The 17,881-nt window shown below is 39.0% G+C and overlaps 1 protein-coding gene across 1 annotated transcript; it reads right to left on the bottom strand.

Moving 5' to 3' along the window:
* Positions 1 to 753: 753 nt before the first annotated feature.
* On the bottom strand, positions 754 to 16,768 carry spint1a (serine peptidase inhibitor, Kunitz type 1 a). Its single transcript, XM_061844587.1, has 10 exons — positions 16,039 to 16,768; positions 13,594 to 13,751; positions 13,363 to 13,504; positions 7,083 to 7,250; positions 6,264 to 6,308; positions 6,019 to 6,147; positions 5,879 to 5,929; positions 5,632 to 5,802; positions 2,034 to 2,093; positions 754 to 1,592 (listed from the first exon to the last, which is right to left on the bottom strand). Exons 1-10 carry the CDS (start codon positions 16,418 to 16,420, stop codon positions 1,405 to 1,407), a joined length of 1,494 nt encoding a protein of 497 aa, XP_061700571.1. The 5' UTR covers positions 16,421 to 16,768; the 3' UTR covers positions 754 to 1,404.
* Between the last annotated feature and the right edge of the window lie 1,113 nt (positions 16,769 to 17,881).

Here is a 17,881-nt window from a genome sequence, read left to right as displayed (position 1 = left end):
TTCAACTTAAGTGCAAAAATTAATGAAGTACAATGGGAGGGACGTCATGCACGCTGCGATCCCAAAATCTATGACCAGTACTCAGCGCACACCCCAGACCTCTTTCATCTGGAACCAATTCATCCAACAGAGGGCATGTATGTTACGTATTGTTTTGATGTATTGAGGACTGACAAAATTAGCATGTCGTTTGAAGTAAGAAAAACCTGGACATTTAAACATGCCCCAGTAGCTTTGCTAACGTTTTAAACTGACTGGCAAAAATGTTAAATTACTAAATGATAAACTGGAAGAATACCCTCTGTAGCGTTTTCATTCAGGCAAACATAAATAAATAAAACAGAAACCGGTGCATTTGCCACACACCCAAACAAACGACCAAACTCACAGTAGAAAGCATATACAGTACCTTCCTTGCTTGATTTCTACTCAAGCACAATATTTGTTCTTTGTTACCTCCCACCATCTGTCTTAACTTAGATATTATATAAGTAACTGGAATGTTGATACGTACACCAATAGAGCAAACATATAAACGTGGTCTTCAGTTTAAAGGTTTTAAATCACCCATTAAAAAAATACAGTATAGGCAAATATATAGGACATAGTTATATCGTAAACTTTTAACCTGCAACCAATAATTCCAACCATCTTGAAATATGAATTTCTTTTTTTTTTAGGGCACAAGTATTCCCCATAATGCAGAAAATGACCCAGGATGTGACTCAGAAGTCAAACTGTTAAGCACACCAATGCAGAGGTAATTCTTTTATTTGGCATATCATAATGCTTAAAACTGTTATTTGTGTCGAGATCCAAGCATTATTTAACTTTTCTTATATCTTTATTTAGTTATGAATTATCATAGATGAACGCATTATGCTTGTCATAAAAACATCTTAACAAAAGAACATACCTAAAACTAAAATCAAGACTGAATTAACTATTATTTTTCAGATTAATCAAGGGAGTCACAAAGAGATAGAAAAAAAAAACCTGTCAGACAGGTGATGTCAGTTAAAAGAGCTTTAAATGAAACTCAAGTAGTCCGTTAGAAGAACATTGAATTTTAAGTAACAGAACACTATGAACCTGGGGAAAATTAAGTATATGGAGTTAATTTAACAAATGAAATTACTCAAGTTCCCAGTTAAACTATATAGGAAGTGTTCGTCAAACAGACAGTTAAAACAAACTTTACTTAAAATCAAATCTTTAAACATCACATTTTCCTAGACACTGCGTCCTGTACACACATTGCCTATAAAAACTACACACACAAAAAACAATTCCACTCGTGGCGTGAAAAGACATTGTCGTCTCTTCCATCAATCAGAGTTCATTCAATAAATGATGCAAATGATGCTCTCGACTCAACTGTCATTAACAACACAGATAGTGGGGTCAGATGGGCTTGGTGGTACTGTTGTAGACGAGATGCTCCCTGTCTTCTATGGAGGTGAGTGGGGCGTTGTTGACAGGCACGCGGTGGTGCTGTGACGACTTCTTCTTGCCCTTCATGAAGCAGTACAGAAGAATGCCCAATAGGATGACGATGGCTATAGCCAGTACAGCAGCTATCGCGATGATGCCTGTACAAATAAAGGTGCAATGGTTCATTTGATAGCAAAAAGCGGTTTTGCGTATGCGATCCATTCAATTGCTGTGCTGCTTATCCTCATTATGTTATGGGCGTGCTGGAGCCAATCTCAGCTATCTTTGGGCGAGAGGTGAGGTACAACCTGAACTGGTCGTCAGCCAGTCGCAGGGCACATAGAAACAAAATTTTTCAAACTTCACAGTTCGGGGCAATCTAGTCTTCAGTTAACCCAATATGCAGGTTTTTAGGTTGTGGTGGGGGAAACCGGAGTACCTAGAGAAAACCCACAGAGAGAGCAAGGAAACTCCACATGGGCCAGATTTGAACCTCGGTCCTCCGACTAGTGAGGCGGATGTGCTAACTGGTATTCGTTTAACGTGCTGAAATTTCAGGTATGCTTCGTTAAATTTAAATCACAAGGATAGTTACATACCTGTATGACTTACAGACACTCTGGGCTCAAACTCCTGTTTTCTTGCAAACACATCTTTTTCTGAAAACAAAAATAGCAAGAAAAAAAAACATTAAGCAGAATCAGTAAAAACAAGTTGATTCAATTTGACTTGTAAGTTTCTGCTAGCACAAAAGATTCCACGCTGGGATGTTAAGAGCTGTTCCGGGCTCATTTAATGCAAACATCTCAGTTTTTCAATAGTTAGGAATTTGTTATGTAAGGTGCAAAGAGTCACACCTTGGAAAAAAAACACTTTTCATACCAGGCCATGGTAGGTTGGAGTGAATTTAATCTAAATGGTATTCATTCATTCCTCCATCTCCATTTGGCATGGGGGGTTGGTGGACACACGCGCCCCCCCAATTGCATCTTGATGAAATTGTGTTGAAAGCTGTATTTGAAGTTTTGATATGAGTGGTGGCATCATATTGTACACGTGTACCAAATGATGTGTGGTAGTTTAACCATAGAGGATAACCTAACCCAATTAAAATTTAAAAATGAGATAGTAAGAAATCGTATGTGAAACTATAACATTTCTGGTCTATGGGTGGGGATGTAGTTTTTACGCAATCAACAAAGTGGAATAGCAGATGGTCGATGTATGACGTGGTCACTAAAACCACTTTTAAGCATGTCACATGTATTAAAGTAAAACAGATTACCATTGATAATGGATTTTATTGCATTTTTATGCTTTTGTGTGTGATACAACCTACAGAACCAAGAATGAAAATTACATTACATTAATCCCCCCCAGTGTCAATCAGAGGAAATAACCCAAGGCTGCAGTTCCAAAAAATAAGATGCTTTCCTAGTACCACTATAATGGCCAACGTTAAAAAAAAAAAAAAAAAAAAAAAAGGTGCAAGTGTCAAAAAACATGACAGTTTGTATTCCTAAAATTGTAATGAGATAAAAGATTTATTTTTACATTCAATAAATAGTCAAAGATATATTAAATAAATAGTCCAAAATAGACCAAAAAAGTCACACCTTTACATGAAAACTACAAATTGCACATAAAGGCATAACAAGCATTATGGAAGGGGAAAAAAATAAATTTTCATCACAAAGTTGTGATTATTATGGGGAAAAAAAAACAGCACTACAAGGTTTAAAGGAATAACTCGAAATATGTGATGTGGGGGGGCCAAAATTATGGAACACTAATGACTGAATACTGTACTCAAAAAAGTACCACATTTTACAGTGAGAAAAATCGTCCTAAACAAAAAAAAGTTACATTACAAGAAAAAACTTTTAATTTTTGAGCGTTATAATTGAAACAATTTTCTAAGTAAAACGTTTAGGGGAAAAAAATTATGCAAGTACAAATTCAAGTCCAATGTATCCCATATAAAAGCTATTTTTAAACGAAATTACACTGTTTAATACAAACAGTTACAAAATATTAAATGCAACTGTATTGAACTTAAAAGAGGCGGCACAGTGGCTCAGCTGGTAAAGCTTTGGCCTCACAGTTCTGAGGTCCAGGGTTCAATCCCAGACCCGCCTGTGTGGAGTTTGCATGTTCTCCCCATGCCTGCGTCGTTGCCTCTGGGCACTCCGGTTTCCTCCCACATTCCAAAAACATGCAACATTAATTTGACACTCTAAATTGCCCCTAAGTGTGACTGAGTGCGGCTTTTTGTCGATTGGCTGGCAACCAGCTCAGGGTGCACCCCGCCTCCTGCCTATTGACAGCTGGGATAGGCTCCAGCATTCCCCGCATCCCTCGTGAGGATAAGCGGTAAAGAAAATGGATGGATAGATGGATGAACTTAAAAGTTAAATACCACGGAACTGGACTTGGGCATTGATTGATTGTCATGCCTCTAGAGGGAGCCACATACCACTAGTAGTGCTTGTACCACACCTTGAGAATCAATGACCTAAGGCAAAAGACAAGGTTGGCAAAAGCAAAATATATGACTAATCCAAACTAAAACTATCCTTCAATAGTAACTTAAGTGCTCAACTAAAATAAATGGTTGACGGTTGAAAGTATTCCAAACATATCACTTGCTTCAACTTCAGGCCACTTGTTATTTATAACAGGGGCATCAAGCCCAAGAATGTTCTCTACCGCTTTTTCCCCAATATATGTCCACAGAATCCACAAGTGTTGGGATTTCACAAAAATACTAATTTTAGGTGCATCGTATTACAGCTATGCAGGATCAATTTGTTTATACATCAACAAAAAAAAAAGGAGATCACACTTGACCACCCAGCATTACGCGCTGAGTTAGTGACCAAGGGCAGCACAGCCTTAAGTCACTCCATGACGTCGCAAAGTTACCCAAACGATAACCTTAATGTGCCGCACCACCTTACAGCTGTTGGAAAACCAGCGGAGTGGAAATAAACCCCAAAAGCCATTGTATGAAATTAATTTGCAAAGAAGAATACAAAAGACAATTTTGCTATAATTATTGTTCGTTCTAATTAGTTTTGTGAACAGAAACTATTCATGCATCCATTTTTTTTTTAATTCCGGTTAGCTTCACTAGGGTAACAGGCATGCTCCAGCCTATCCCAGCTTTCTTAGGGCGAGAGGCAGGATACACCCCTGAAATGGTTGCCATACATGCCAACATATAAACCAGCGGTCGGGAACATATGGCTCGCGAGCCATATCTGGCTCTTTTGATGTTGCATATGGCTCGCAGAGCCCTCATCACTACATACTGTACAATATCATTTCTGTCACTTAGGGAACGCAAACGAGCAGAGACAGTTTGTCCTAGTGGGCTTGCCGTAGTTCACTGTAGTAGTCGATGTGCGCAGTTTTTGGCAAGACTGGACAGCCATTGACACATGGAGGAGGAGGAGGGCAAAGCATTCGTGCCTGATGTTGCAAAGGAACTTTTAGACAACTTTTCGCAGAAAGACAAGATCATCAAACCAATAAAAGACATGCTATTGTTTGCAAGAACTGTTCAGCATCGTACATCATCGTGATGGCAAATCAAATTGAATTACGTTCACGATGAACGGATGGAAGTCTCAACGCCTGTATGAAGCAAAATTTAACGATGTATGAAAGACTAGAAAGCCATCAGCAAAACCACAAGTCACATGGTAAGAAGTGCTTTTGTCATCACTGGTTAGCAACATCATAATGTTATTCCAAACAATTCAGGGACTTCTTGTACTCCAAAAGTGTTGGATCTAAATAAACGCTCAAATACACCCGTATTTAGGTTTTCAAATATTGCATGGCTATTTTGAAACGACATTTTGGCATTTTTGGCTCTCTCAGCTGAAAAGGTTCCCAACCCCTGATATAAACACACATGCACACCTATGGGCAATTTAGAGTCTTCGATTAACCTACTATGCATGTTTTTAGGATGTGGGAGGAAGCAAGAGTACACAGAGCAAACCCAAACAAGCAGGGCCAGATTTGAACCAGAGTCCTCAGATCTGTGAGGCAGAAGCGCTAATCAGTCATCCCCCGTGCTGCCCAGAGAATGTAGTTTCATTATTATGAAAAAAAAATGTTTTTGAAATTTCAGTTATTTTGTTCAGTTTTGAAAAAATACAGTAAACCTTGGTGAGCATCACCCACCTGTCACCCCTTTGCAAACCTTCACACAGGCCTCCTTAGAGTCAAATCTGTTTTCGTTTCCCTGGCAACCACCATAGTTGAAGCGATAGCAAACCTGCTGGAGAGGGTTGTAGTACCACTTTGTGAACATGTCTCTGCAGCTGCCTGTCTGTGGAAGCTCAGTGCACCGCACTGAGAACAATGAAATAAGTATGATTAAACGACGAAATGTCATTTTCGAAAATCTTGTCTCATGAAGAAAAATCACCTTTTTGCTCATCTACTGGAATCTGCAGCAAAATCTGAAATGTTTTGTCCACTGAGACAACAATAAAAATTAATTGAGGTAAGTATATATTTCAGCTAATTGAGCTCATTGAGTTCTTAAAAAAAATAAAAAGTTCTTACAGTCCTTGCATTTTTGTTCATCTGAGCCATCACTACATTGAGCTTTTGAGTCACACTCCAAGCCTGGTTCCAAACAGCAGCCGTTTGCACAGGTGAACTGCTCTGCAGTGCAAGGAACGCCACATTTTTCTGCCATGAAACACAAAAGAAACATGATCAGCATTAAGGGAATATAAACTGGAATATCACAAGTGCAGCAGAGTAGAAAAAAAAAAGCAATGCCAGTAGGTGCAATCATGACAAACCTCGCTGATCCGGAAGTGGTAAACCTCTGCCAGAACCCCTTTTTTCTGAGGGAGGGAAAAAAAAAATAGTATTCAACAGGAAACAAACAAATTTCCACTAAGTTTGCGTACATTTAATGCATTCATAATGTCACTGTTGCAACTCAAGTTGCAGCACATCTGGGATGGATGACAACACGGCATGGATAAATGACATTGTCAGTGGAAACACTGATTTAAACAAGCTTAGCTGGTTATTTGTCAAAAGGGTCCAGTGCTTGCTTGTAACATTCAAAACAATTATATTGGGGGAATACACCTGGAAAGTATTTCTTCCCCCACGGTCACTGAAACGCACAGGTGCATTTAGTAAATTTTACGGTCGAACATTGCCAACTTTCGAAATATCTCTGCTCTTTCACTTTCCTCTTTTTGTTAAGGCTTGCAGCTTTTCCGTTACAGAATGTAAGTACATGTGCGGTGCTGAATTGCTTGGTGTCCGGCAAAGAGTGGACAACTGTCATTTTTTCCCCTGCAATGGTCCACTTCAGTCGCATTTGCTCACATTGCTCAGTGTCTGGCAAACCTAACATTATGTGGAACTGATTGAAATGAAAATATGCCTCAAAATCCACCTTCTACCTTTGTAGTGAAGAACCACCATGAGCAGGGTTTAAAGTGGTTCAACCACAAATTGCAATACATGCAAATAGCGTCAATTGAAATTTAGAAACAAAGTGTACCCAACCCGGCTACTCGATATGCACAATTAAAATATATTTCAAATAGTAACGCTGTGTGAACACAGTGAATGCATGAATGGAAGGGAAGCAAACGTACCTGTGCCATAGCATGCATTTGTGCACTCGTCCTTGGAAAGATAGTTATTCAGGTTTTCCCTGCAGCCCCCAAACACAAACTCCTCGCACCTCTCTGAAGCGGCATTGTAGTGCCACCGAGGGAAAGCACCGCGGCATGGTCCAATCTTCTTTGGAGCCATGCAGTGATCTGCACGAAGTAAGAGTAATTGTTAGGTCATGTTATAATTTTTCTTGCAGATATTTGGAAAACATTGAGAAAATGAAAACTAAAAAAAACAAAATCCATAATCAAATGTCTATATTAATATCCAAACTAGATGAAAAGCAAGCTCTCTGTTTTACATGGACAACCTGCTCAATTATACTTTTTCCTCAAGTTGTGAGTCATTCAACCAGACAACAACAAAAGTTTCTGTTTCACACCTGACAACTGATCTTGTTTGTGTTTTTTTTTAGCTCCCCCAAACATCCAACAATTTGCAGTGTCTGCTTTAAAGAATCGAGACTACACTAGACAGCACTGTGTGTAGAGATGTAAAAATACAGTAGGATGTTTGTTTAACAGAGTGGGACACAGCCAGACGTGTAGTTCGTCTGTATGTAGCAGATGAAACATACAATGCTCACCTTACATGACATTACGAAGAGATGCCTACAAAGCAGCCATTTTTTGTCTTCTCACCTCATAAATGAATACAATACTACAAATCAAAATGCACACCACATGTGAAAAAAAGTTATCACAGAATAGTTTTTTTTATATAGAATTTATATATTTTTTGTCTTTTTACATAGTACTTTAAATATCTGACGGACAAAGTTATGCAAAAAAAAGTTCGTGCAATGCCAGAGGAGACAGCTGAGACAAAATGACACGTAATGCACGAATGAGACTACAAGACAAATTTGCTATTTCACAATTGCATTATGTCAGACAACTGCAATGAAATCCACTGCATCCATTTTTTTACAATCATTGGGCTTTATCTGGTTAACTCAAATGCAACCAAACACACTCGTTACTGTGGGGATGACAACGAGTGGATCATGCTGACTGTATTACAAGAAGAAAATGGAGGGTGGGGGTGGACGTGTGTTGGTGGTCACTGGTGCTCAGGACAAGGAAGGATGTTGATGTAAGGCTTGTGTGAGGTATGCAAGCAAGCAACGAAGCGTTACGTAGCTTAGCAAGCTAGTGCTAGCACTTGTGGTTGTGTGTAAACATGGTGCCCAGTTGAACAGATGACCTGCCCAGAGGAGTGAATCCCAATCATTTTGGACCCAAGACACATACTTTATAAATAATAATAACAAAAAAGAAAAATCTCACAGCACACCAACAAACAAAAGTCACAAAAAACAGATGCATTAATTACTCTATGTACTTACTGCCATCTCAACAATTTGTTCTGTCTGTTGCTATGCCTCACTAGAATAAAAAGATCACCAAAGATACAATATTGTACGTGAGTATATACATTGAATGAACAGGTCATCTAAATAAATTCATTGCCCCAGCTCGTGACTGAATTGGTGATCATTTTTTTAAATTTGCTGATCAGTGATTGGCCCCAAAATCTTGGTAGCGTAAAGCCTACTGAATACTAAAATCTTATGGGACATTTCTAATTACATTATGCTGTACTGGTTTGACCTTGTTAATAGAATAATTCAGAATTTGACCAAAATTTGAAGAAAAACAGAGTACTATATGTCTAAGAACAGTTGACAAGACTAAGAAATCATAATAAAAAAGGCATAACTGCATTCAAGCATCTTATCATACGAAACATCTTGCAATGCCTCAGTTAGAGAGTACATATCTAAAAGAATTAACCACAAGAATATTGCCGAAGAGGGGTACCAATGCAAAAGATGCAGCCCATATAACTGTAAATGGCACTAGAAGGTGGTCCACATGTGGCTGCTCAGTACAGTACATAAAAAAAAAAAGTCAACAGCAATTAATTGAGTCAGCGCCAAAAGTGAGCTGCATGAAGTCTTTAGGGGTATACACTTGCCTTCCAGGCAGTTAATTTCCCACTGTGCCCTTGTCACTCATCTTTAAACTTGAGCAGACTTTTTACTCTTTGCATAGTTTACGACAAAGAGTCCTTACGAAACACGGTTTTCGACAGACTATATCTGGGCATTGACACGTTTACACTTTAGTCAAAAGATTTGATCTAGTGATGGCTATTTCTAAAGTTGTAAACCAACTGTATGAGACTATTACTGTTATTGTTATGAGTGTAATAAAACATTACCAACTTTAAAGGACTAAAGCATGGGGGTATAACAACTCTGGCAACTTGGATTCAAGTTTTGATTGCATCAGAGGCCTGATGGCAATATTTAGGACTACGGACCATTTGTAAAAAATTCACATCATATAATAGTTTATTAATTTCCATATTTCTATTGCAAAAGTGAAACATTTATATTATATAGTCGGGGTCAATAATTTAAACAATTTCAAGTATTTGTTTATTCTTACATAATTTGGGCTTCCAGCTCATAGAGTCTGGGAAAATAAATAAAATTGTAATTAGTCTAAATTTTCCAGGCCATATATGTTTTACCACTGAGGGTGGTACACTGATCATCTACTTAACTCAAAAATACCTACACAGATTTCCCTTGGTGTCGTTAATTGTTTGGTTCAATAAGGGGAAGACTGCAGACTTGTCAACCGGCCAGATCATCATCAATGATACCCCCCACAGGATGGGTCAGCCGCAAAAGTTAATTGCTAAGGAGGCTGGCTGTTCACAGAGTGCTGTGTCCAAGCATATCAATAGAAGGACAAAATGTGCCAGGAGAAGATGCACCAGCAAAAGAGATGAACGTGGGCTTCAAAAAAGATGCAAGAACTTATGAGCCCAAGCCAACCAACGTGGTTTGATATCCATGCAATCATAGTACTTGCCTGACCAGCGCACTCGTCAGATCCAAACACCATTGAGATAATTTGTGATATTCTGATTCTGATTATGCAAAACAAAGAGAGCAGTACCAGACCCAAAATAGAGAACTGAGAGCAAACAAAAAGGAAATGCACGCTTCCATTACTCCCAGGTAATGCCAAAGGGTGATGCCACAACGCATCCAGGCAGTTCCCAACCTATAGTATTGAAGTTTAATATAATCACTGTCAAAGTACCATATTTTGATGACTTTAACATGACTAATCTCTCTTTTTTTACCCTCCTATAAAAACTGAGAATCAAATGATTACTTCAGTTTTCTAATTTCTGGGATTCCTGATTTTATGTGCTCAAAGCCCAAGTTATGTAAAAACTAATATTTGAAATTGTGGGTCCCAAAACCTAAAATGTATGAAACTAACTTTTTCCAATGGAATTATGGAAATTGAAAAAACTTTTCATAATAACGTCTTTGGAAAGTGTCTGTATATGGCAAATTTTTGGAATACGGATTGAATCCTCTTGCTGTATAGAATGTGCAATACACTAATATTTTTCTTGATAAAACTATTGAACTATTGAAAATGTTTCAGGATATCCGTGGATTAATATGCAGTTTATTAAAAGTTACGTTAAAATTTTATCACTGAACTTGGACAGTTAACCTTTATATGGTAAACATTCACTTGAACGAAAGCTGGCTGTTTTTCCCCATGGGAAAAAAACCCTCCTGTTACGCATATTTTGCTTTCCAAATAAGATGTTAATGAGTAATTTAACTGAATTTCTGAAGCCCAGAGTCTTACCCAATGTGCAGTCAACCCAGACTGACTATAATCTAAGAAGTAACACTGATGACCAAAGATAAAAGCCTTATGACATTCAATCAATATAGAGAACGATTGGAGTGTTTTCATTTACGACACCCAAGGTGAAACCAGACCGACCGGTTTTGTTGAGTCGGGGGCGGAGGGAGTGGGAGTGCACCAAGTACGGTCCTCACTTCTGTTTTCAAGAAAAATAAACGAAGATTCACATCAACAGCCCTTGTCTGGTATTCTGATATTATTCTATTCTGACACCAAGGGGGAGGAGATTGAAGTAGTCACGTCACATGTTTTAGGTTTCTTATCTTTGTACTCTTCCTCTTTCAGCCAGCAGGATGTAACATGTCTTGACAGGTTTCATCACATTAAAAGACAATGGTGCAACAATGCCAGAAAAAAAAAGGTCACTACTTCAGAACAACTCCGGTTGGCCTGTAAACATGGAGCTACTGAGCAAAACAAACAGAAATATGAAGATACCGTAATAATGGGGGGGAAAGGAATGTAAAAAGACCTGAGGAAACAAAATGACTATAACGGCATTGTCTCAACATGAAACAAACAGCCAACTCTGAAAGGGGTCAGAAAACATGTCAAGAAATACAGTGTACATAAGAAATAGTGGCAAAAAAAGTTGGAGGACTGTACTGTGTAAAGTTCAACTAGCTTTGTCACACTCTCTCAAAATAATTTGGAGCAATCCACAATACTACATAGAATGGTAGTATTACCACTATCTGTAATGGCACAAGAGTCATCAAATATTTGCGCGCGCGCGCGCACACACACACACACACACACACACCACACACACACACACACACACACACACGCCAAGTTTTGTATTTTTCTAATCATTTTGCACATCTATCCTGCGACCATGGAGAAACTCCTCCTTTAAGAAATCCTGTTTCCTGTCATGCTACACCCAACATTTAGTTTTACTTCAATGGAGGCTCAAACAGCGGGGAGTCGCAAAGTAAATAGACCTGTTAAATAATTTTCACCATATTATGTATGCAGTTGGATGTTAGAAGAATACGCCACTGAACAATGAAAAGCCTTAATCCGATAGGTCATGTCATATGTACTGGACCTTGAAAATTCGAGGTTAATCCGATATCAATTAATGGTGTTTTGAGAAAATGTATCGCCAATTGCGAATTTTCATGGACACCACCATTTTGTCGAGTCACATGACCCACTTGCGCGGATGTGACGTATTCTGTGCGTGAACAAAGAAATCATGGCCGATTTTTAGTGTATCACATGCAGTAGCACCACCATAGGACACGTGAAAATACCCTACTGTATCGTGAAATTTTGCCATAATTCGGATATAAAATCATCAGAAGAAGGCTCTGTTGGCATATTCCGCCCAGTAAGAAAAAGAAACATTTAAGGACCCAGAAGCTAGCGAAGTGTGGTCGCCCTGAGCCGTACGACATAAGTACAAGTGTATTTGCGCATTTATTTAAGACAAACACTTTTGATAAGTCATTGTTATATTGCTAACCAATGATGACAAAAGTACTTCTCACCATTAATGACACTTCTTGTGCTTTCATACGTCATGCAGGCGATGAGACTTCCATCCGTTAATCGTGAACGTAATTCAATTTGATTTGCCATCACGCTGGTACGATGGTGAACAGTTCTTGCCGATAAAGGCATGTCTTTTATTCCTTAGATTATTTTGTCTTTATGCAAAATTGGCAAAATGTCTATTGGCAACGTCAAGTACGAATTCTTTGGCATACTCCCCATCTGTGAATTTTAACACACAGCAGAACCCTCCCTCTCCACAAAGGCTGTCCATTCTTTGGTTCTCATTTTTTTTTTGTTTGTTTGTTTGAGCGACCTTTGTCAAAAGTTTCCATAATTATTGTTCCACACAATTGGCGTTCGACCGTTCTGTGCCAGTGGTTAGTTACCCAGTCAGACTCCGTGTCATTCCCGTCTGAAGATCAGTCCAAATATTCACCATTATTTACAGCCACAGGTTCAAATCTGTATGGACATATTCTTCCGTCTTCCCGATTAACCAATATTGCCATTTCTTCATCAGATGAGGATAAATCCGATAAATCAGCACTGTCCATGATTGTATATTCCTTTGATCACGCACGGGCAACGTCACTTCCTGTTTTTAAGTCATGTGACTGGCCAAAATGGCAGCGCCCATGAAAATTTGTAATTCCCAATAAAAATCTTCTCAAAACACCTTTAAATGACATCAGATTAACCTCAAATTTTCAAGATACAGTACATATGACATGATCTATCGGATTAATGCTTTTCATTGTCCAGTGGCGTATTCCTTTAAATTTAAGATTTCCACTCTATCATAGAAAATAAAATATTGATTTGAATAAACATTCAGAAATTCTAAATCTATTTGTTGAACAGTGCATTCAGCTTGCTTAATGAAAGTCAAAAACAATGAATATGAAGTTCCTTGGAAAAATCCAGATATTTTGGTGTTTAAATGGTTGAATCTCAGAGCCAGTCAAAGGATTCTATGGAATGGAAAAGCAATACTTACGTTCCGACTGTTCAGGTGTAAGAACCAGAACAGTGACCTCGGTCGAGTCCGACTGACCAATTGTGTCCGTGACAGTCAACTGGAATTTGTAAATCCCAGACGTCAAATTGGACACAATAATCTGGTCAACAAATTTGGTTTTCTACATGAAAAGAAAGCCTCTGTTACTGTCAAGATGAATTTGCTTCTAAAAAAAAAAAAAGAAAAAAAAAGCCATTGATACTGACTCACCTCAATGATGGCGTAAGGATACTCAGTGAGCATTTGCCACATATAAGACGCGATCCCTTCGTCATCTTTGCTCTCCAAGCCGTTCAGGGTCACAGTGTCCTGAGGCTGGACCACACGGTCCTGGCCGCCATTAGCCACCGGTGGACGGTCTGTTTCCTCTAGAGCGGGACACCACAGTAGAATTTTTAATCACACAAGCACTGAATGTACACTGATTGAAATTCAATTGTTCAATAAGCACGTGATGCAACATATTCACAAGTGAAACAAAGCTGTGGTAGATGAGAAACCCAACACTACACCAGGACCCGTAAGGGTTTGGCATGTGTGAACATGCTGAAGTAGAGGTTTCTATCCCAGTTATGTGGTCTGATATTTTGAGTGCAAACAGACCCGTGAAACCCATTGAAAAAGAACTTTATCACTTAATGTTGAGAAATATTAAATGAATGGATGCATCATGAACTGCCCATATTTCATTATTGTCAAATGATGAGATGATGGAAACAGAAGTCATTCAATGGATGTAACGATGTACATTTGTTTTCATGAAAAATAGGACTAATAAATTAATTGTATCCCACTAAGGTAGACATTGGCTTTATTAATTCATGTTTCGTTTTCAGTTCATCATATTGAATCAAGTGTATTTTTAAACCGATATGAAAGCTTGAAATGGGCCAAAGCCCCACCTCTTCAAATTGACGACGTTTGGAATTTTTTTCTTTTTACTAATTTAATCTGATTTTATTATTGGGACCTATACAAAATCATATGTGGTGGGATGTCCAACGGTATATATTTTAATCATCCACACACCAATGCATATGTAGTTTCTGGAGCATCATTTACTGTGATATTTAGAAGTACAACATTAAAATAGTAGAGAATGAATGAAATTAATGATAAAATCCTTTCAAAAAAAAGTTCCAAGATATTTCACCCTCCTAAAGCAGTGATTCTCAGTTTTTATACCAACTAAAGAAACCACTTAGTGCTAAGGGGTTTAAATAAGGGGTTATAAACTACATCCAGGCTTTTTACTGAATCATTCTAAACATTTCTGCACATGGCCCTAAAAAAATGCAAATAATATTGATTTCTGCATTAATTGTGATACAGTGATCTCTCAACCTGTCTATGGACTTGATAAAATGTAACACCGTTAGGTGACAATTGGGGATGTTTATGTATTCTTCTTGTCACCAGGTTGGTTTCAGATGTGTTAAACGCTGTTGGGTCAGTATGTTGAGCGTGTTTAAGGTCCAACTACTGCTAAATATTCACTGCAAGTGATCAAGGTGTTACTGTAGCAGCTAAAGTTACATGCTTATTTATTTATTTATTTTTTTTAAATCTGATTTTTTTTTTTTTACATCATGTACTTGCCCAAGGAATTGGTCATTGCGTTTTATGCATATTTTTAATACATTGCACAGAATACTTTGCTATTAATTGAGGATTTTTTTCTAAAAATGGTTGGTCAAATCTAGGTTAATGTAAATAGTAATTATTCAGTGAATTAAAATTCATTTAATATTCAATGAGGTTCTACACGTACACGCTAAATTGATTTAAACACGCATTTTTCTGCCACAATAGATGCTGCATTGGCAGTTATATCTCACTATTTATTTCTTCTGCAGCATCAAAATAGTGACAGTAGTGACAATTGGACAAACGGTGACTTTCATTGAGTGGCCAACAGTCAGCTGTGGACTTCCCTTGACATTAAGGAATAAAGCAAGATTTTAACTTTCTCATAAAGTTGTAGACTTTCTTTAAGTTTAAGACACCTTTGGCGTCGATCATTGTAGTCACAGGAACTTTCAAATCAAGTCTACTGTTTGCTTAGTTTTCATAGGCTAAGTTAAGGAAAATTACACCATGTAACCCATTTCTTGTTGGGTTTTGAATAATATTTCATAAAAAGGATGGGATCATTTGTCATCTGATGTATTAATGTATGACCCAAATGAAACGTTAAAACACAGAAACTGGCAGAGTACTCAGTTTATAGCATTAAACAACCTGGGAGCAATGTTTTCATGTTTAAAAAAAAAAAAAAAAAAAAAACTTGTAATTTTTCTCATTAACCACAGCCCAAGGAATGATTTGTTACCTAATATACATCATTTGGACCATTTAAAAAAAAAAAAAAAGAAAAAAAACCTTGGCAGTCCCTACTTAAAGCCCAACGTCTCACACGTGATTACTACCGTACTGTACAGTAGTTGGGAGTTAATTAAGGCCCACTTGGCCATATGTGACCATTATCTAAACCGGAAGTAATTTAGTTTTTTTTTCTAAATGTGTTGTTTGTCTTCTTTTGATCCTTATTGATTAATTTACTTAGTATATAAAATTTTAAAAGAGGATTTGGATGTCTTGGGATCTCTAACACATTATTACGATGACTTAAGTGTGTGTGTAGAGGGGTCTTACTTGGTGGGAGATCCTCCTCCAGGTTGCTCTCGTAGACGGAGTCCAGAATGTAGTTGGAGTAGCCTTTCTTCCTGACGAAGCGGCAGGCGTACTTCTGCTTGTAGAGGCAGTCAAAGAGGAAGCAGGACTTGATGGAGTTCTCCTCAGCACCCCCCTGCATGAAGGCCACATTGCATTTGGGCTCCTTGCAACATGCCGCGACGCAGTCTCTGGAGCGCTCCAGTTTGGGGGACGAGATAAAGGTGGCCCCGTCGTTAACGGACTCGTCCACGTCCAGCACGAAATCCTCCCGGCCTTTCTTAAACTGACCCAAACACTCATCACCCGTCTCCTGGCTGGAGACACACGCCAAAAACACCACGAGCAGCACAACTGGATTCATCGTCAAAATAATACAAAAAAGAACTCCCACGATTGAAAATCAGGAACCGAGCGCCACCTGGGACAACAACGAGGCAGATAATTAACTACAAATGTCTTCCTGGGTGCTTAACCCGAGTTTAGGCCGCGAAAGGTGAACACGGACGGGGGCGGCGTTTACTTCTCACAAACACACGAAACCAGAAGAAAGTCCGGCGAGAGTCAGGCCATGTCAAGCCTTGACGTCCTTGACGATTTTCCAATCAAAAGTTTGATCACCGCAAAAAAAAAAAAAAAAAAAAAAAGAGTCGCGGCGGCCACGACGCTGGCAAAGTGACTCACTCTTAGCTCACCGCCGCCTGGGAAGGACAGGAAGTGAAATTCGACTCCGGAACACCGCGACCTTCTCTCTCTCTCTCTCTCTTCTCTATCTCTCTCTAGAGCTAGCTCTCTCTCTCTATCTCTCTCTCTCTCTCTCTCTTGCTATCTCTCTCTCTCTCTCTCTCTCTCTCTCTCTCTCTCTCTTCCCTCCCCCCTCACAACAACACTATGCACAAATAAGAAACTTGCAATTGTTGCATATTTATTATTCTCTGGTACTAAACTTTACTATATTATAGAACGTTATTGTGAGTCTCAATCGGCGCCCAACATTTTTGAGTTGTTGAAAAGCATTTCTAGTTTGCAGTGGTAATGGATAGGCTGACAGATGAGGTTAGACTGGAATCCCCTTGGACCATGATGTTCGCAGATGATATTGTCATATGCAGTGAAAGCAGGGAGCACGCAGAGGAACAATTGGAAAGATGGAGACATGCACTGGAAAGGAGAGGAATGAAGATTAGCCGAAGTAAAACAGAATATATGTGCGTGAATGAGAAAAGTAGAGGGGGAAGAGTGAGGCTACAGGGAGAAGAGATAGCGAGGGTGGACGACTTCAAATACTTGGGGTCAACAATACAGAGCAATGGAGAGGTCAGGAAGTGAAGAAACGGGTCCAAGCAGGTTGGAACAGCTGGCGAAAGGTCTGTGTGTTATGTGACAGAAGAGTGTCTGCTCGGATGAAGGGCAAGTTTACAAAACAGTGGTGAGGCCGGCCATGATGTACGGATTAGAGACGGTGGCACTGAAGAAACAACAAGAAGCAGAACTGGAGGTGCAGAAATGAAGATGTTAGGTTCTCGCTCGGAGTGACCAGGTTGGATAGGATTAGAAATGAGCTCATTAGAGGGACAGCCAAAGCTGGATGTTTTGGAGACAGATTCGAGAGAGCAGACTTCGATGGTTTGGACATGTTCAGAGGCGAGAGAGTGAGTATTATTGGTAGAAGGATGCTGAGGATGGAGCTCCCAGGCAAAAGGGCGAGAGGAAGACCAAAGAGAAGGTTTATGGATGTGGTGAGGGAAGACATGAGGGCAGTTGGGGTTCGAGAGGAAGATGCAGGAGATAGGCTAAGATGGCAAAAGATGACACGCTGTGGCGA

The sequence above is a fragment of the Syngnathoides biaculeatus genome, chromosome 15 (genome assembly GCF_019802595.1).
Source record: "Syngnathoides biaculeatus isolate LvHL_M chromosome 15, ASM1980259v1, whole genome shotgun sequence".
Classification (NCBI taxonomy): domain Eukaryota; kingdom Metazoa; phylum Chordata; class Actinopteri; order Syngnathiformes; family Syngnathidae; genus Syngnathoides; species Syngnathoides biaculeatus.
The sequence above is the reverse complement of the archived record's forward strand: the minus strand, read 5'-3'. Positions and strand labels throughout refer to the sequence as shown.